At 40.8% G+C, this 18,937-nt stretch overlaps 4 protein-coding genes across 5 annotated transcripts; 3 read left to right on the top strand and 1 right to left on the bottom strand.

Moving 5' to 3' along the window:
* The first annotated feature begins 606 nt into the window (after positions 1-606).
* mrpl32 (mitochondrial ribosomal protein L32) lies at positions 607-2,840 on the top strand. Its single transcript, XM_085802659.1, has 3 exons — positions 607-789; positions 910-1,124; positions 2,201-2,840. The coding sequence occupies exons 1-3, from the start codon at positions 693-695 to the stop codon at positions 2,450-2,452; spliced, it is 564 nt and encodes a 187-aa protein (XP_085658785.1). The 5' UTR covers positions 607-692; the 3' UTR covers positions 2,453-2,840.
* A 1,815-nt stretch (positions 2,841-4,655) lies between these two features.
* LOC146972443 (uncharacterized) lies at positions 4,656-6,021 on the top strand. The gene is made up of 2 exons (XM_085802664.1): positions 4,656-4,956; positions 5,396-6,021. Exons 1-2 carry the CDS (start codon positions 4,823-4,825, stop codon positions 5,739-5,741), a joined length of 480 nt encoding a protein of 159 aa, XP_085658790.1. The 5' UTR covers positions 4,656-4,822; the 3' UTR covers positions 5,742-6,021.
* Positions 6,022-6,480: 459 nt separating this feature from the next.
* On the bottom strand, positions 6,481-9,898 carry LOC146972442 (coiled-coil domain-containing protein 127-like). 2 transcript variants are annotated; one of them, XM_085802662.1, is made up of 4 exons: positions 9,818-9,898; positions 8,963-9,097; positions 8,301-8,545; positions 6,481-8,206 (listed from the first exon to the last, which is right to left on the bottom strand). In XM_085802662.1, the coding sequence occupies exons 2-4, from the start codon at positions 9,090-9,092 to the stop codon at positions 7,760-7,762; spliced, it is 822 nt and encodes a 273-aa protein (XP_085658788.1). In that variant the 5' UTR covers positions 9,093-9,097; positions 9,818-9,898; the 3' UTR covers positions 6,481-7,759. The 2 variants fall into 2 exon arrangements, with proteins under 2 accessions (XP_085658788.1, XP_085658787.1); XM_085802661.1 differs by having other exon boundaries at positions 8,963-9,100; positions 9,818-9,893.
* A 234-nt stretch (positions 9,899-10,132) lies between these two features.
* Positions 10,133-18,736, top strand: sdha (succinate dehydrogenase complex, subunit A, flavoprotein (Fp)). Its single transcript, XM_085802660.1, has 15 exons — positions 10,133-10,219; positions 11,463-11,543; positions 11,760-11,921; positions 12,094-12,237; positions 12,666-12,830; positions 12,943-13,091; positions 13,223-13,347; positions 14,740-14,908; positions 15,034-15,229; positions 15,333-15,504; positions 16,618-16,736; positions 16,947-17,058; positions 17,200-17,330; positions 17,588-17,701; positions 17,791-18,736. The coding sequence occupies exons 1-15, from the start codon at positions 10,157-10,159 to the stop codon at positions 17,875-17,877; spliced, it is 1,989 nt and encodes a 662-aa protein (XP_085658786.1). The 5' UTR covers positions 10,133-10,156; the 3' UTR covers positions 17,878-18,736.
* Positions 18,737-18,937: the final 201 nt, after the last annotated feature.

Below are 18,937 nucleotides of genomic sequence, written 5' to 3'. Positions count from 1 at the left end.
ATAAGAACTGATAACTCAAAATGATAGATAGATAGATAGATAGATAGATAGATAGATAGATAGATAGATAGATAGATAGATAGATAGATAGATAGATAGATAGATAGATAGATAGATAGATCGTCTTTATTACGGACTCAGGTCCATTATAAATAAAAAGGAGACAATACAAAAACACATACAATATACAAGATATTAAAAAAACACCATCATACATTTAAAACACTTAGACACCTGTTCCAGTGTCTCCAAAGACCTGACAGATATTTAAATAATGAGAAACTAAGTAAAAATAATGAGATACTTTCTCATCATTTTGACTTAGGCCTAGTATCTCATTATTTTTGAGCTAGTTTTCATTTAGCATCTCATCATTTTGAGTAAGTAAGTCAAAAAATAATGAGATACTTTCTTGTGTATTTTGACTTAGTAGCCTATCTAATTATTTTGAGAAAGTATCTCATTATTTTGAGTTATTAAATCTTATCATGGTCTGTGCCATCAATGTTATTGAACATCTGTCCGATAGAGGGCGGTAACACGCAGCGATCAGTCATGTCTGTCCGAAATTAAAACAGCAGAAGATGAAGCAGTGTGTTGTCGCCGAGTAGTGACGTAGGAAACCTCAGTGACCGTGAGCTGTCTGACTGACATGTTGGAGTGAGAGGAAACGTGCCGAAAAGACAACTGAAATGATGAATATAGCCGCTTTAGTGCAGAGCCTGCGGTGCTCTTTGTTACACATCGAGAGCAGACTCCTGCAGGCGGCGGGACTGGACCGACAGCTGGGTGAGTTGAGTTTACCGGACGGACGGTAGCTAAACAAACACTACTGAACCGACTGAACTGGTTACGTTACGTTACAGTACTGAGAAGGTATTAACGACGTGTTTTTTTCATTTGGTGCAGCTCCAGCGCTGGCAGTCACTGGCCCCGGCCTCCTGCCCCAGTTGCCCCAGCCTCAGGCGGACCAGGACGGTGAGCTGGAGGCAGAGCAGCAGAGTCCGGAGCAGCCCCCCGGCCTCTTGGACGGCATCTTGTGGATGGCAGCTCCCAAGAAGAGACGCACGATAGAGATCAACCGCACCAGGAGGAGAGCTGACAGCAAACTGTTGAAAGTCAAGGTAAGAGATGAACAGAACCTCCCCCTGGATTTCCCTGAGGAGGCATCAACCAGAATACAACACAGTAGTTACTAGTGCTGTCTGTCTCAAGTTGAGGACTGAATGCCTGCACCTATATACAGTCTATGGTCTGCACTCACTGACTTGGGATACCTTTAAAGAGATAGTTGAACATTTTGGCAAATTCACCTATCCACAGAATCCTTATAGTCACAGGGGTAGGTAATTATCATCGGTGCTTGTTGTTTTGAGATCCACAGGGCAGAAACGTGAGCTGCTCAGTGAACACAATGGAGGTGAACGGTACAGGCCCCCTGTCCCTCATCAAACTCATCAAATACACAATCCAACAACTCCAAAACGCTCTTGTGGACAAGTTGTGACCTGCACATTCACCACGTTATGAAATAATCATGTAACATTACGAGACAGAGTTGTTTTTGAGGCAAATGCAAAGCCGAAACTTCATTCCAGACACGGCTGAATTTGCCAAAAATGTTGAACTGTCCTTTAACAATGATTTGAACTTAACACATCGAAAGTGCTTTAGAGTTAACTCACAGTGGTACAGAAAAAATGCAGTGCAGTTCAGTGAATATCACTTTGATGAGTGGTGAAAGTGTGTAACATACTAGCTGGAGCTGACAAAAAGCTACAGTAACTCTATAACCACCGCGTATAACTGTGGTGAGCAGTCAAACTGTGAGGTGGGTGTGTGAGCTATGACAGCAGAAAACCCACTTCCTGTCAGGTTGCATAAGGTAAAGTGTCCAGTAGACCTAAGTGTATAAATACATGCGGTATATACTGCGGGAATACTATAATGCAGCCTACAGTATGAATGAATATCGATGCTGATTCCTCTATCACTAGATATAATAGCATACATTCTAAATGCAACTTGATTAAAGTGACATAGTTCATACTGCCATTTTATTACATCAGTACAAGTCTTAATGATCACAGTCATGCACATAGAAATCGCTTAAGAGCCCTAAAAGAAAATGACTCATAATGTTAGTCGTTCCTTGACCCACAGTATTCACCCTTTCTCTTTCTCTGCCTTCCTCTTCCAGACCAACATCGAGCCGTGTCCAGAATGTGGCCACCTGAAGCAGAAACATATCATGTGTGGCTTCTGCTACGCTAAGGTGTGCAAGGAGACTGCTCTGATCCGTCAACAGATTAAATCGATGGAAGGAGGTCCGCTGAGGGCCTCAACAGTGGAGACGGTCGTACTGTATGAGGGGGAGGCACCACGCGAACAGGACAGAGACAAGAGGATAGTGGAGAGATCCAGGAAGAGACCAGCCTGGTTCAGCTTGTGATGCTGTGACTGCCACATCATACATCGGTCATATACTTACACACTTTATTTGATACAGTCCACAGCATATGTTGTCCAGACTGATGTCCAGTCAAACAAGGAGGTTGATGGATCCATTTAATTTCCATAAACATGATCCATAAGCAGATCTGCTTGTTTGGTTCAGAGGAGAAACATGTTCTCTTATCTGTGACCATACTGTACGATATCATTGATGTCTAGGTAGAAAAAGCCCAAAGATTTAAGGTAGACACAACTACACAGTCTTTGTTGGCGTCATTGTTATTTTTTTCAGCTGTTTGTCAGACCTGAAGCCAGTCTGAGAGACTTTACTGTATATTTGAATGTTTGACAATAAATTCATTATATTAAAAAAAAAAAAAAAAAAATTGTGTATGTACTTTGTTTACATTTTTCAAATAAATTAGATCAGCCATCATTTAATCTCAGCAGCCCACTTTGAGTTCACCACACTTACAGGATGTGAAAAGGGTTTCTCTGGCTTGATGAGACAAAACTTGAACTCCAACATCTGGCTGATACCATCCCTTTAGTGAAGCACGGTGGTGGCGATGTCACGCTATAGAAAAGTTCTTGTGTCACTTGAAACTGTGTGGAATCAGAAAATAAAATATCCAATGTAAATTCTGTGCAGCTGATAACCTATAATATTATGGTGACAGTAATATTACTCCTAATTATAAATATTAAGATTCAGCATGAACTACGTAAATTGGCTGCTTGACATGGAAAACTAATTGCCACTTCTCAACATGATGAGATGTTTGTTTATTTGTAGGTGTGCTCACGTTGCCACAGCAACATCTTAGTCAGGATTCTGCCTTAAACTCAAGTTGTGTAATACTCACTACTGTGTCGCAGGAACAGAGTGTCCAGCATACCTTCCACAGCCTCGTCACATCATGATTTAGTTTCACCCTCACACTTTGATAAAAACGCAGGTTGCCAAAATCCCCATGTTGGCCGCAGTCATAGTCACTGAGCACTTAATAAGCAATTCACAGTTGCTGAAATGTAGGATGAATGTTTTATCAAAATTGTAGTTCGTCAGTGATTTGAAAGTCTAGATATGCAGCCTTTTAATGACATGTTTATCTGCCCTGGTGTCATTACAACAAGGTCTTTGACCTGCCTCCTAACCTTCCTTTATATCTGTCCATCATAACATAAAGGATCTGTTTAACTCTCTCACAAACATAAGCATGGATTTGGCTCAGGACGCAGACGCAGCTTTCGGGTTAATGAGTTGGATTACAACTGTCAGTTAGAGATGTGAGTGCCCTCAGCTGTTTCCTTCCTGCAGCATGAGAGACATCTGAGGAGTGGGAGGATATTAACTCTGATGGCACATCTCATTCAAACAGATTAGTCATTTCATATTTCAATCAACACACACACACACACACTATGCATTCCCTGGCTCAACCCCACCATTACCCAAATACAAACCTAATTCTAACCCTGACTCTTAAAGGGATAGCTCAACATTTTGGCAAATTTACCCATTGCCATAATTCCTATATATAATTATCAGTGCATGTTGTTTTGGGTACAGGTCGGTACAGGGTCCCCAGTCCTTCAAAACATCTCCGCTTCAAAAACAACTCTGTCTCGTAATGTTACATGATTATTTCATAGCGTGGTGAACGTGCAGGTCACAACTTGTCCACGTGAGCGTTTTGTAGTTGTTGGATTGTGTATTTGATGAGTTTGATGAGGGACAGGGCACCAGTACTGTTCATCTCTATTGTGTTCGCTGAGCAGCTTGCGTCTCTGCCCCGCAGATCTCAAAACAACATGCACCGATGGTTACAGATAACGAGCCTACTGCTATGACTATAGGGATTATGGCAATAGATGAATTTGCCAAAAAGATGAACTATCCCTTTAAATCAAAACTTGATATTGTTTCTGGGGTTTAACCAGAAATATGTAAAACAACTAGACAAATGTTTCCAGTTCAGCGATAGAGAGGATGAAATCAGCAGGTATCCACATTCACCTTTCACCTGGATTCATCTGGTTGGCTGACGTCATGGAAGAAGCTAAAGCTCCTTTTCAGATGAAAACCAAACCTTCAGGATGCCTTAAGCGTGGACATTCACTACATTCACTACAATGTGATGCAGAGGAGTAAAAATAGAAACAAGACTTGATATTTAAGACAGGGCCTAACACACACACAAATCAGAGTACACTGACACACACAAATGGATGATGAGCATATGATGTGATAGCTTGGTGAGTTTTGTTCAAATCAAGTGGGACTCAGGTGGAAACCAAAAAGAAAAAGAAAAAGACCTTTGTTCTTCAGAGACGATAACGTTCCTGCTCCTGACACAATCACACCATGAACTGTGTGAGCAGAGGAGGCTGCTACCTGGTCAACTCCTACTGTGAACTCCGCGAGGAAAACCAGTGGAAGAAAGAGAGCTACCAAGCATGTTGGCTGAGCCTGGTCATTGAAACAAGACCACAGTACAAGTAGGTTGTTCTCTCCTTTGAAATATTCTTACAGTTTAATAAATCCATACAGTACTGACAATACTGCACCGTCCTTCACATGTTTCTATTACATCAATATGAAGTGTGAAAGCATTTGTAGATTTGTATGGTGTGGTGTTGTAAGATGCAATGGGACAGAAGATTAAGGGGTGTGGACAAATCCTATTTCCTCCTTTAATGGTTCACACACAGAGGTGAAAACAGCTGCTGTGCTGCTTTGTTTAGGTTGAAAACCTCAGAGTAGTTGCACTTACTGACCTGATCAGTGACATCACCAGAGGCATGTTGTTGCCTGTAAAGAAAAACTAATGTTTAACCAATGATGTATTGTGGTCAAAAATGCAACCAAGAGCAGAAAAGCTGCAGATTTTAGTTTGGCATGATGAATAATTAATCTGCTGTGTGTGCTGTATTCCAGGCTGACACTGTCAGAGGCCGACAGTGTTCGCAGGGAGGGTTACAAGCAGCAACAGGTGGTCCACTTCATGGTCGAGAGGAATCCCAGCCAGACACTGAAGCTGGGCAGTCACAACAAAGATATGAAAGAGCACCACCTCCCCTTGTTCAAGACCACCAGCGAGCCGCATCAGGCCGGCACAGAAGAGAAGCCAGCCTTATCAGAGAGGGTGAATAATGAAGTGGATAAACAGGAAGTGACTGCCACAACTCCAGACCTCAGGAAGCCAATCAGGGTGAACTTCAGAGCTTCGAGCCTGATGTCCTCTCCGAGGGAGACTTCTCACCGTGTGCAGAGGAGGGAGTGAAGGATGGAAGTGCTGCGGAAGGTTTTCTAAAATAACAACACAGAGAATACACAACGTAGTCTGTTCTTACAATTTACATACTGGTATATGTAAATTAAAAGTAGCTTAGAAATTATATGAACCATGGAAACTGCAACTTCTAAAGAAGTATTACCTCCTAATGAAGTGAACCTGATTAATATTGTTTACATGTATATCAAATTAACTGTAGTATCCTCCAAACCATCTTAGATGGGGAAAAACCCCAGTATTCTTATACAGAGAGGTGGTAACATAGAAGAGATTCACTTGGTTTATTTTTCATTTTAAAATAACTAAATTATTGATTAAAATGTTGGAATATTTGCATTGTAATTTGCAAAACATGTCATCAAATGCTGTATTAAGTACCCAGATATGAACATATTCTGAAGCTGGTTCTCTCATGATTACTGTATACTTTTTGGTCTTTGTCAGTGACCTCCATGCTAAACATTAAATGCATCTGGACTTTTTTGTGGAAAATTTTGCATACACTTGTGCAAGATATTCAAGTTTATAAAATTAAATAAATACAGTACATAACTTCATATAAATGCAATGTTTGTAATGGACCTGTTGCAGTGTCCCTTCTTTGTATGTATTTCTGTTGGAATCGTATTTGTTTTTATTTATGCAGCGCCCCTCTGTGGCCAAACATTATGAGGACACCCCCCTCTGCTCTTGAGACTCCAAGAAAAAGACAAAAGCAACCCACAGGTTTAGTTTTAAAACAAAAAATGTATTTGAGGGATTGCACACAGTGGTTAGTGGCATTACATCCAGCACTTATTCACCAGGGTATCAAAACAAAACAGCGCAATAAGATCTGATAACTAAATAAAAAATGCTACAGATTCAATCCTTCCGCTACAGGCTTGAGGTGTGAATGAAAGACATTTTATTCTGATAAGATGTTATAGTACTAAGCACTACTTTGTGCTCTGTTCTCGTATTTAGATTCACATGCACCTGCAATAGTCCACTCTCCCCCACGATCATTATGAGGCTCCCGCAGCACCACACTGAAGACTACAAACTTTAAACCAGTGATGAGAAACAGTCAAACTATTCCATAAGCTTCAGTTCTTACGGCAACATGCAGATGGAGGAAACTCCGTGGACAGAAGCGTTGATAAAACAAAATAATTCCCTTTGTTACAGTTGTTTGTTACATTGTAATTTTCTCCCCCATCAGTATATTATAGCCACATCCCAGACAGAAATAATAGACTTCAATGACTTTCCCATAACAAGGTGCTGACAGTGCGTATTTGGATTCATGCCTATTTTTGTTTAACATAATATTTTTACCTCCACCGAGGAGGTTATGTTTGCATCATGGTTTGTTTGTTTGTCAGCAGGATTAGTGTAGGTGTAGGATGTGACATGGGCCGGGGGAAGAACCTATTCAATTTTCAATTTAGTTGAGGCCCGCACCATTCTAGTTATAAATTATGTTATTTAAGATTTCCTGTTCGTTTGATTTTTTTTTTTTTAGAAATGTGTATATCACCTGGGACATGATGAACAATTTTCACAAGCCATTAATTCATACCCACAACACAGAACTTAAAAACAAAGTCAATGTCCAGACATACAATACACTCACCTAGTAGTAATTCATGGCACTCACAGAATGTAAGTTACATTATTAATGTGGGGATAAATGGCAAAAATAATTCTGTATATCTCATTAAACATCAGTTGAGTATCCAATATGGATATTACTTTAATAATCCTAATGCATATTTACCATTATAGGTTTTCCCAGAGTTAATTTAAAGCTAATGAGTCTTATAAGGGGTTTCTGATGATATGGTAATATTGTAAACCTGATAAACCTGTTCTCTGAGATCCAGGAGGGAATTTGTTGAAATAATCTTGTGTATTATTTTCATAACATCTCTATCAAGTAAAGACAATTACTCACAGTGAAAAGTACATGCATTTTCCATTCCTGATCCACAAACACCAGCTCATGATCTTTGTCTTTTGTGTCACTCTGTGTGAGGCTGGATTTTCCCTCCTAGAATGGCTTCCTCAGCTTTCTTGTGTTTTTGGAGAGTGACCTGCAGCTGCCAGTACTTGAGATAAACCCACATTAGGCTTCCATTCTTCCTCTTGTCCATGTTTAACACGTCCGCACAGTGCCTATCTCTCTTGAAAATATCCTTCAGATCAGACTCCAGATCAATTTCAGCTCCGATTGGGTCTTTGACCACCTTTAGGAGCATGTTCCTCTCCATTTCAAGTCTCTGATCTCGAGGCTGGATGAGGGAACAGTAGGCGTTCTGGCGCTCCACAAGCTGACCCTCTAGCTCTTTCAAAGTGGCTGAGGCTCGTCTGTACCAGTCCTGCTCTTGTTCCAAGGCACGATGCAGCACAGCACCTGCAGCTCCTGACCTCACCAGTTTTTGCTTCTCTTCCTCCAGGGTCTCCCGCTCCTTGTACGAAAGAAGAAAAAGCTTTGACTTATAGAGAAGTTACAGATTAAAATGCATAATAGCCAAAAAAAAGAGGACAATGAAAGATTTTAACCTGTTGTAGCTGTTTACGTTCTTCCATCAGCTGCTGGCTCTGTGAGATCAGGGCCTGCTTGTACCCTTTCACCCTCTGTCTCTCCTTTTCCAGCTCGAGCTCAAGTGTAGCCGCTGCCCTGCGCCTCTCTGTCAGCGTCTCCCGGTACCGTACCTCCATCTCGCCTTTTATTATAGACACATCCTTCTCATATTGAGTTTTGACCTTCTGGATCTCCCTCTGAGATTCCCTGGTCCAGATCCAACCTGATGAGTCGGTGGAAGTAGTAAACACAAGAGAGAGTGACGAGATACTGAGGTTACATCACCATGATCTACTGTAATGTTTTTCTCCTGAAGGGCAAACCAACTGCAGGAGTTGTGACTGAGTCAACACACTTACCATGGTGAGGGTATCAACTGAGGATAAAAATGACTCAGCATTAAAAACAAAACAGACATTAGAGCATAGACATTTCATGCCAATAAAATCTTAATCTGGTTTTGCAGATAGAGGATTGTCGCTGAAGGAGGATTATGTTTGATTGGGGGAGTCCTAGAATATACAGTATCATATAGCAATTAGTAGCTATACATTCATTCAGTGAAATGTTTTCCTCCTATGCCTGTTATGTCACCCACAAAAAAGCTTGTTGAGACTGTACATCTCCTCGTGTGACTTACGAAATGCAGCCAGTCCAAGCATAGGGACCAGCAGGGCGTAGTTCCATTGGTTCCCATCACCGGCCCCCGCCCCCCGGCCCCTGGGGTCTGGTTGGATGTTCCATCTGGGTGGATCATTCAAGTTGTTCATGGAGGCTGCTGTTACACACACACACACACACACACACACACACACACATGGGAATACAAAAATACCTGTAATAACACATGCATCTTAACATTATAATGAATGTTCAAATTTTGCAGCATGGCTGAGTGGTTATACAGGTGGCAGAGTCTTCTCATTCACGTTTCTAACACTCATACTTCTCATGCTGCAATAACTGCTAGCTCTTTGTTGACAGTGGTGTTGGCAATGAAATGTCAGCAAAAGCAGCAGTTATACATTGCCTATAAACACACATTGTGTTTTGTTACTAAACAATATAGTTAGTGTCTTTATGTCCATTGATTTGGCAGCTTTCTAACGTTATAAGGTAGTGGGCTAGTTGCTAGTAGGTAATGGATCAACTTTCACCACAAGCAATTCAAAACATAAACATATCTGGTCAGTGTGTGTGGCATTTAGAAGTGGTTTTGCAAGTAAAAACTAGACTTCCGTTAGCAATTGACTGGTTAACATTTGCCAAAACACAAACTGCAGCTGCAAAGCCAGTCTGACATGACTAGGGAGTTTGACAGCCCAGCTAACCATAATAAGGCTAGCTTGGGAGCTAACAGACTGGCTAAGGTTTAGCTTGCTGGTTAATGCACACTATAGATGAAAGTATTTAATATAAAATACGGAGCAGAACAGCTTGTAATTCCGATAACAAACCAGAGTAGGTCTGTTAAATGTATGGTGGTGTGTCTCACCTTGAATGAAAAGTCTAGGTCACTTATACATTTGTTCCTGCACACCCAGATTATACAATTTTACGCCTTGGCAGCTTTAACCGACGGAGGGTAGTTCCCGGGAAGTCCCTTATACATACAACAACATTGATGCAACAATTAAAGCCATTCTGTGTTTATTTCAATTTTCTATACACACTTTAATGCATTTTTACTGTTAAAAGCACGTCAAAAATGTTTTAATGCATAAACAATTGGTGAAATATAAGCGACACCCCCCATTTTAGAACAGTGGTTTGGTCCAGTGCAACAGAAAATGTGATCCTCCGTGCTACCAGAATCGGTCCTTCAACTGACAACATGGCGAGTGTCCGTGCGGCGTCCCGTCTCCTCTCCAAGAGGCTAATTTCTAAGACGAAAGCAGTGAGTAATCACTATATTATAGTAAATATTTCATTTATCTACTTGTTTAAATGCGGTAATGGTATTTTTTTCTCCCCCCACTGAAAAGATGATTTATGCAGCACTTTTCAGCTTTCGTAACCGGCGCATTGTAACTTGCGTAACCAGTGTTATGTAGCTTAGGGTGTTTCAATGTGACACCACGACAAAAGCTTTTTAAGCGTTAATTTTTGCTGTAATACGACATGACATATAGTTACGCTATCCAATTTCTGTTCACATTGTATATTATGAGTCAAGTTTTTTAGTAAACTGTCAACATCTTACTTATTCCGACATGTTTATGACAGTCATATCAGTTGCCCTTGTGGACAACAGTTTTAGCTGCTGTATGTAAACCTGCAAAACAATGCAAATAAAATTAATAAAATATAATTGTCATGGAAGGTAACAATAGTGAAAAACATTTCTAATGTTACAATACGCAACTTTAACGACTAAAGTGCCATAAATGACACAAGGTATAACGTTATTGTGTGATATTTAGCTCTATAATGTGTTGTTGTTTAGGCCATTTAAATCATCCTTTATTGTCTCTAACAAGTAAAACAGCTTATGTTTGGTAGCAGTGCATGTTTTTGTTTTTTCTACATTTACGGCCGTTTGTATACTGCCCGTCCAAAAAAAAAAAAAGTCACCACTTGGATTTAAATAAGGTAATAGGTAAGAGCCTCCCATTGGATAATTACTGCATGGATTATTATGTTTCACCTGTCTTATTTAACCCTGACTGATGCAGTCTCATTTACAACCATGTCGGAAGACACACCCTGTGGTCGTGGAGAAGATGTTATTATTATTGGCATGCATCAAGCAAATAAAACATCCAATGAGGTTGCAGAGGCTACTCAAATTGGGTTAAGAACTGTCCAAGTCCACAGTATTAAAAACTGGAAGAACAGTGGCAAACCATCATCTTCAAGCAAGAAATGTGGTCCTATGTGACCACAGAGTCCAGACCGTAACCCCATTGAGAATCTTTGAAATATTAATGCAACTGTAAATGGATGAAAATAAATGTTGTGACATTGCAGAAGCTTATCGAAACCATGCCACAGCAAATGTGTTCCTTAATCAAAGCAGGAGGTCTAACAAAATGTTAGAGTGTGTGACTTTCTTTTTGGACGGGCGGTGTATTTGATTCATTTATCGACTTTATTATTTTTTATTCTCCTCATATTAAAAGTGTTTTCTTTCCTGCCAGGTCCCTGCTGTTGCAGTTCAAGGTACCAGGAACTTCCACTTCTCCATCTATGGCAAGAAAAATGCCAAAGTGTCAGATGATGTGAGTTCAATTTGATGGTGTTTTCAATGCAGTAATTCATATGGATACATGATAGGATACATGTTAGTCGATACTTACTCATTGTGTTCTCTGCATCTTGTGCCAGTATCAAAGTTAGATAGATATTTTGCAGCACACAGTGACTGATATATTTAGATTCAGCTTCCTGTGTTAAAACTGCTCTTTACACTAACTTCTCTCCTTTCTTGTCTTTAGATCTCCACTCAGTACCCAGTTGTGGATCATGAGTTTGATGCTGTGGTGGTAGGAGCTGGAGGGGCAGGACTCAGAGCAGCCTTTGGTCTGTCAGAGGCTGGCTTCAACACCGCTTGCGTCACCAAGCTCTTTCCCACCAGGTCTCACACTGTTGCTGCACAGGTACGACAACACATCTTACACAATAACTAAAATGTTTCAGCAAGCTCAAAATGTTCTGCATGTATTACTGTTAAAAACCCTCTATGGAGATATATTATGTCAACTAACACAAGTAAACAAAACCCTCAGTAGTGCTGTATCTTTTATTGAACTGTTGACACTTGGTTCACAGGGCGGGATCAATGCTGCTCTGGGAAACATGGAGGAGGATGACTGGAGGTGGCATTTCTACGACACAGTAAAGGGATCTGATTGGCTGGGAGACCAGGATGCTATTCACTACATGACAGAGCAGGCTCCTGCGGCCGTAGTGGAGGTAAGATCTCATCTACACAGACACATCAGTTAAGTTGGCAACTGGTGAATACTGGGCTTTGACCACTCAAGATGTTAACCATTTAGTAAGTGTACAGAATATATCATTATGGAAAAAAAAACAAGGAAACTGCTGCTTATTTGTCAAGGTTGGATTTGGTCTTAAAATAACTGTACACATTTTGAAACAAAATCAAACCATAATAGCAAATGATCACTTTCCTGACACTTATCTTGCATTTTTTTTGTATTTTGTATTTGTATTTATAACACTTGATGATGATTTTGTAAGAGAAGTAACAGTGAAGAAAATGTGGTTAGAACAAGGCATGGCCAGGGATAAACTGACTCAAGTTGTAGTCTCCCACTCAAGATTGTCAACACACAGTAATAGAAGATAAAGAGCTCATGTTACTCTCTGTCTCTTAGCTGGAGAATTTTGGCATGCCGTTCAGCCGCACTGAAGATGGGAAGATCTACCAGAGAGCTTTTGGAGGTCAGAGTCTCAAGTATGGAAAAGGAGGCCAGGCTCACCGCTGCTGCTGTGTAGCAGACAGGACAGGACACTCGCTATTGCACACACTTTATGGTCGGGTAAGAAAACACACTCCCTCCTTCATTTTCTGGGTAAATCTGATAATGGACAAACAAAAATCCTAGTTAAAGTGCATTTACATGTTCTTCTGCTCTTGTGTCTTCTGCTCAGTCGCTTCGTTATGACACCAGTTACTTTGTGGAGTACTTTGCCCTGGATCTGCTGATGGAAAATGGAGAGTGTAAAGGAGTCATTGCTCTCTGCATGGAGGATGGATCCATTCACCGCTTCAGAGCCAAGAACACTGTCATCGCTACTGGGTATGCTGCTCTCTCATTGTTCTGTCATATCAATACCAAAGAGACATGATGGTACGCAGCATTTCTTTGTATGTATTGTATCTCTTAGAATGTCTTTCTTTGTTTAATAAACGAGGTCTGTTTCCTTCCAGGGGTTATGGAAGAGCCTATTTCAGCTGCACATCTGCCCACACCAGTACAGGAGATGGAAATGCTATGGTGACCAGAGCTGGACTTCCCTGTCAGGATTTGGAGTTTGTACAGTTCCATCCCACTGGTAAGAGACCGCCAAAATAATAAAGCCAAATCATAAAATAGTTCTGCCACTGAAGCACTTCAGTAGCAATCACAAACCAGTGTCTGGAAAAATGTCTTTGTCTAGGTTAGTTGTAGTAATTTTGACTAATTGTGAATAGTTAATCAGGGGCCGTTCGAAGTCCACTATTTTATTATGTAGCCACAATGATCTGATAAGACATGATAGATAGTGAAATCTGTTTCCTGCTCTGTCTGTTTGACCTTGTGTCTGTGATAAGTGGCATTCTGTGTTTCCCTTAGTTTAACTCTCACTCCAGACAGAATAAGACAATATATTTAAAGCTATAAAACTCTAATTACCTAAAGTTTAATCATATCCAACTTGCCGGTCAAGTGTCTGGGAGTGTGATGATAAACATAGATTATAGTAGCATGATATATCGATGTCCTTTTGCCCGGTTAATGACCAGAGACACTAACACATCTGGTTCATTTACTCTCAAAGGATTTTCAAGTTAATGATTTGGCAAATACACATATTTTAGCTGCCTAGTTTTGTAACTTTCTTTGCCCAGTCATTCACATCTGTACAATTCACCTTTTAGTGCCCGAAACCACGTGTCTGCTCATGTTCGGCTGTTTACATTGAGCTCTAATAATAGACCTCAGTTGCATAAAGACAAGTGGTCATCCTTATTTTTGTTCCTGCTGGGCATTTGACACCAGACTACAGGAGGGTCCTACAAGGCCGAGCCACGGTCACTGAGTTGAAGAGCAGGGTTTTCTCCTCACCTTTTTATGTGTGATTCAAAGGTTGCTTTAAGTTTATGGTTGAATAAATTCAACAAAACTTATATTGCTAAATAAACCCAAAAGTTGAGGTAACTATAAAAGTGTTTGATGATAAAGGTCAAGATAATTAGGCTTCACTATTCACCAAATGAGATCACACTGTGACATAAACGCATCATTTTTTTTTTTTTTTAATTGTAAAACATAAAAGCAAAATAAGAGTACTGCCATAACAAAACTGCCAGGAGTTTTGTATCATTGTTACCTTTTCGATTAAGATACTAATGATACATTGACATGTAGATTCAGTACGTTCTTCTGTTGCTCGATGGCATTTCTAGTTTGAATTCCTCTTGTAAATACCAGGCCAAACATAGTACTTATCACTGCTTAGTCCATAAAGCACAGTAACATCATTTTTATTGGTCGGTATTATGCCAAAGCAATAATAGCAATAAGCGTTTCAGGATGCTACAGTGTTGAACATGTACTTTATTGATGGAAAGGTAGTTAAAATCTGTTATATTAATCTATTTTAGGATTCCCAACAACATCTTTTTTATTTCAGGATATTTCTGTTCATAAAACACTAAAGCGTATCTCATGTAAATCTATGCAGGGATCTATGGAGCTGGGTGCCTGATCACAGAGGGTTGCCGTGGTGAGGGCGGCATCCTGATCAACAGTGAGGGAGAGCGCTTCATGGAGCGCTACGCACCCAATGCCAAGGACCTGGCCTCCAGAGATGTGGTGTCTCGCTCCATGACCATAGAGATCAGGGAGGGCAGGTATGGACCGGATATTCATGCATGTGTCTCTGAGATGTACTTGTGCACATTTGTTGGTCAAGAAAAGTCAATGGAGCAACATGCGGCTGTTACTTTAAACCGCTTTTTTTTTTTCCTTCATTCAGAGGTGTGGGTCCAGAGAAGGACCACGTGTACCTGCAGCTTCACCACCTGCCTCCACAGCAGCTGGCCACGAGGCTGCCTGGTATCTCGGAGACGGCCATGATCTTCGCTGGAGTTGATGTCACCAAAGAGCCCATCCCCGTGCTGCCCACTGTTCATTATAATATGGGAGGAATACCCACAAACTACAAGGGACAGGTAGGTTTTGTTTGGGCACTGTACACACACACACATCTCCTCTATTGATATGAAGTGCTTCACTGTGCCTCAGAGTGACACAGTTTGATTTCTTCCCCATCAGGCGATTACTCATGCTAACGGACAGGACAAGGTGGTTCCTGGCCTGTATGCCTGTGGTGAGGCAGCCAGCGCCAGCGTCCATGGTGCTAACCGACTGGGCGCCAACTCCCTGCTGGATCTGGTGGTGTTCGGCAGAGCCTGCGCCCTCACCATCGCTGAGGAAAACAAACCTGGTGAGCACCACTGTCGATTAGCTTTTACTCGCGTATAACACTCGGTTGTGTTTGGAAATCAAAAAAATCAAATTTTATTTATATAGCACCTTTCAAAGCAAATGAATGTCGTTCAAAGTGCTTTACGTTTTGATTGAAAAAGTATGTAAGAAGTGAAAAAAGAAGAATGACGTGGAGACTAATGCACAAAGATTAAAAACAATAAAATATAGCAATAGTAACAGATAAAAACACAATAAAATATGATAAAATATAAAAACAATACAAATGTAATGAAATAGGATAAAATGCAGGATAGAAATATAGAGCAAAATATAAAAACACTTAGAAAGATAACAATAAGATAAAAGTAATAAAATAGAAGACTGTAAAACTGTAGAATAGAATAAGATAACTATGAGACTATAAAATAAAAGCCAGATTAAAGAGATGGGATTTTAGCCTACGTTTGAAAGTGTCAATGTTTGGGGGCGGTGCGTGGCGCAGTGGGTAGAGCGGCCGCCCCATGTAGAGGCTACAGTCCTCGCCGCAGGCGTCCCCGGTTCGAATCCCGCGTTGGGCAGACCTTTCCTGCGTGTCATTCCCCCTCTCTCTGCCTCCCCATTTCCTGTCTATCTCTACTGTCATCACTATCAAATAAAGGCAAAAAAAGCCGAAAAATATACTTTAAAAAAAAAAAAAAAAAAAAAAGTGTCAATGTTTGTAACTCAGGTACTCTGTCAACATTTTTATGCTCCACAGTAGTGTTATGTATTTTCACTGGACTCACGATTTAATTTGATTACGACTCACCAGTCTATGATTCGGTTTGAAATTCAGCGGTGGCGGCTGCCACCAAATTCTCTATGCAGGAGAAACCCTGGCATTGTTCTTTAAAAAATAAAATTAACCACTCTCTCTGAACAACGTCGTCTAACTTGAAGGAATTATTTGAATTAAAAAAATGATTGTGACCTAACTGCATCGATTCAGAATCGTCCCATTAAGAATCTCGATTCATCATTGAAATGATTATTTTCGGCACCCCTGCTCCACAGGCAGGACTATATCTGATATCTGAGTTTTCGTTCACATTGCTTCACTGCTGACTCTGGTGCTTTGTTTTCTCTGCAGGAGAGAAACTTTCGCCCTTGAAGCCCAGTGCAGGAGAGGAGTCTGTGGCCAACCTCGACAAGCTGAGGTTCGCCAACGGAAGCCTGAGAACCTCTGAGATTAGGCTCAACATGCAGAAGGTACCCACACAAAAAAACCCACAAAGAGGGTAAAGGGTTTAGTCAATGTGTAAAGGTCATCAAACAACACACAAGCTCATACTCCTGCTCTTTGTGCAGTATTTAGATGTATTTTTGAATCAACTCAGAATATCATCTTATCTGTGTGGGTCCTGTCTGTGTCTCCTTAAACGGACAAACATGAATCCTGCATCTTCTTCCTCCGTTCAGACCATGCAGGCTCATGCTGCGGTCTTCCGTACTGGCCCAGTCTTGAAGGAGGGATGTGACAAGATGGACGCCATTTATCAGACCCTGGATGACGTCAAGACCTTCGACAGAGGTACGGCACCAAGTTGTGTGCACTGTTTTTTTTTTTTGTGTGACCAGTTCTTACAGTTGTAGTACTGTCCCTGTATGGCTTACTCCAAGTCAAAACAATGCAGTAAGAGCCCTTTTTTCCCCCCTTGCTTCTCTTCTTCAGGCATCGTGTGGAACACAGACCTGGTGGAAACGTTGGAGCTGCAGAATCTGATGCTGAACGCCGTCCAGACCATCCACTCCGCTGAGCAGAGAAAGGAGAGCAGGGGAGCCCACGCCAGAGAGGACTTCAAGGTCTGTTTGAATGCACTTTATCCATTTATATGATTTTCTTCCATCGTTGTTCTTGGAGCTTTTCCCCCTGTCTCTGCCACTGGCTTTTCTCTTCTTTTATTCCTCCTTCTTTGAGTGATCAGTTTAAATCCCTCTCCCAGAGTTTGCTTTTTCTTTATTTCTTTTCTTATCTGACTTTATCTTCTTGTTTCTGTGGATAACAGCACAAATCAGTAAATATAACTTCTCACTCTGGATTTCTCTGACTGATTCTCCAGGACCGTGTTGATGAGTATGACTACTCCAAGCCCCTGCAGGGTCAGGAGAAGACGCCATACGATGAGCACTGGAGGAAACACACACTCTCCTACGTCGACCCCAAGACTGGCAAGGTAACCCCACGCCTCAGTTTTTCTCTTACTGTAAAGATGAATGGTGTCTGTCATGTCTGATGTACCTTTCTGCTTGTGTCCAATCACAGGTGACCCTGGAGTACCGCCCGGTCATCGACAGCTCTCTGGATGAGCAGGACTGCGCTCACGTCCCTCCTGCCATTCGCTCATACTAAGATCTCCTCTCCTGCCTCCCTCGTCCCTCCCTCCCTCTCTCGTCTCACATCGATTAGTGAACTCTCATTTAACTATTTAAGAAGATACAGTTTGTATCCGTAACAGAAATGACATTTTGGAACAAATTATTATGCTTTTGGTTGCACATTTGTATCCATTTAGAATAGTAAATACAACACTTGTCTTGTCAACCTCATCCCTGCGTGTCACTTTCCTGTTCCTCTACTTCTGTCTGATCTGTGTGCAGCCAATATTTTCAACATGCTCGTGACCTCTCGCACTGTTTTGAGATGGTTTTTGTAAATATCATAAGTTGCTCAAGATAAGTGAAATGCTACGAATTTTTCTGCCTCCAAACGAAGAACATCAAACAGTGGAGAATATTCAATGTGTTGTATCACTTCAGATTCACTTTTTGTGTGGACTCCAAACCTTCATTTCCTAATCTTGATTTGAGTTTAATGTTTCTTGAATCAGAGCTTCTCTCATTTGGCTTTCTGAAGATAATAGATATTAGGAATGATTGTAATTTAAAATGCAGCCATCACCATCAAGCCTCAGAGAGAAGTTTTACGTAAGTAAATATTGCAAAGAAAATGTACAACAAACATTGCAAATAACTGTATACGCACATGTTAAAGTATGAGGTAGTGTTGTTTCACTCACTATTGCCTTCAGTTTTCAATAGTTGTTACTTCTTGTGATGCTTTATGCGTGTGGTCCAAGTGATGCAGTACATATATATCCTGTTCAGAAGATAATCAGCTGATCAACTTACTCAGACCTAAGCTTATTTATAATTCTTCACTCTAAATGTTAACAGAATGAAGCAGCTTGAATCTATTCATCCACTGTTGAGCTCTTTCTCATGTTTAATGCTTTCTCTGAGGATAGATTCCAGTGAGGCTCATTGAAGTGCACAATGCAGTTCTGGGTGTTTGGTCGCATGAGAACAAATTATGAATTACTCTGAGCCCAAACATCAATGTCTGGCTCTTCAAAGGTACAAACGGTTTAATTTGAAAGAAAGTCATGGGTGTAGGATTAATGACCAATTCT

This window comes from Trachurus japonicus, chromosome 16 (genome assembly GCF_045865225.1).
Source record: "Trachurus japonicus isolate A0001 chromosome 16, Traja_1.0".
Lineage (NCBI taxonomy): Eukaryota > Metazoa > Chordata > Actinopteri > Carangiformes > Carangidae > Trachurus > Trachurus japonicus.
Note: the sequence above shows the minus strand (reverse complement) of the source record. Positions and strands in the feature narration are given on the sequence as shown.

Coding starts and splice junctions, on each gene's coding strand:
- mrpl32 (XM_085802659.1), top strand. CDS start 693: ATGATGAATATAGCCGCTTTAGTGCAGAGCCTGCGGTGCTCTTTGTTA. Junction 790..909: donor GGGACTGGACCGACAGCTGG/GTGAGTTGAGTT, acceptor CATTTGGTGCAG/CTCCAGCGCTGGCAGTCACT. Junction 1,125..2,200: donor GCAAACTGTTGAAAGTCAAG/GTAAGAGATGAA, acceptor TTCCTCTTCCAG/ACCAACATCGAGCCGTGTCC.
- LOC146972443 (XM_085802664.1), top strand. CDS start 4,823: ATGAACTGTGTGAGCAGAGGAGGCTGCTACCTGGTCAACTCCTACTGT. Junction 4,957..5,395: donor GAAACAAGACCACAGTACAA/GTAGGTTGTTCT, acceptor GCTGTATTCCAG/GCTGACACTGTCAGAGGCCG.
- LOC146972442 (XM_085802662.1), bottom strand. CDS start 9,092: ATGAACAACTTGAATGATCCACCCAGATGGAACATCCAACCAGACCCC. Junction 8,546..8,962: donor GCTTGGACTGGCTGCATTTC/GTAAGTCACACG, acceptor CCGACTCATCAG/GTTGGATCTGGACCAGGGAA. Junction 8,207..8,300: donor AACGTAAACAGCTACAACAG/GTTAAAATCTTT, acceptor CTTTCGTACAAG/GAGCGGGAGACCCTGGAGGA.
- sdha (XM_085802660.1), top strand. CDS start 10,157: ATGGCGAGTGTCCGTGCGGCGTCCCGTCTCCTCTCCAAGAGGCTAATT. Junction 17,059..17,199: donor CGTCAAGACCTTCGACAGAG/GTACGGCACCAA, acceptor TCTCTTCTTCAG/GCATCGTGTGGAACACAGAC. Junction 17,702..17,790: donor TCGACCCCAAGACTGGCAAG/GTAACCCCACGC, acceptor GTCCAATCACAG/GTGACCCTGGAGTACCGCCC.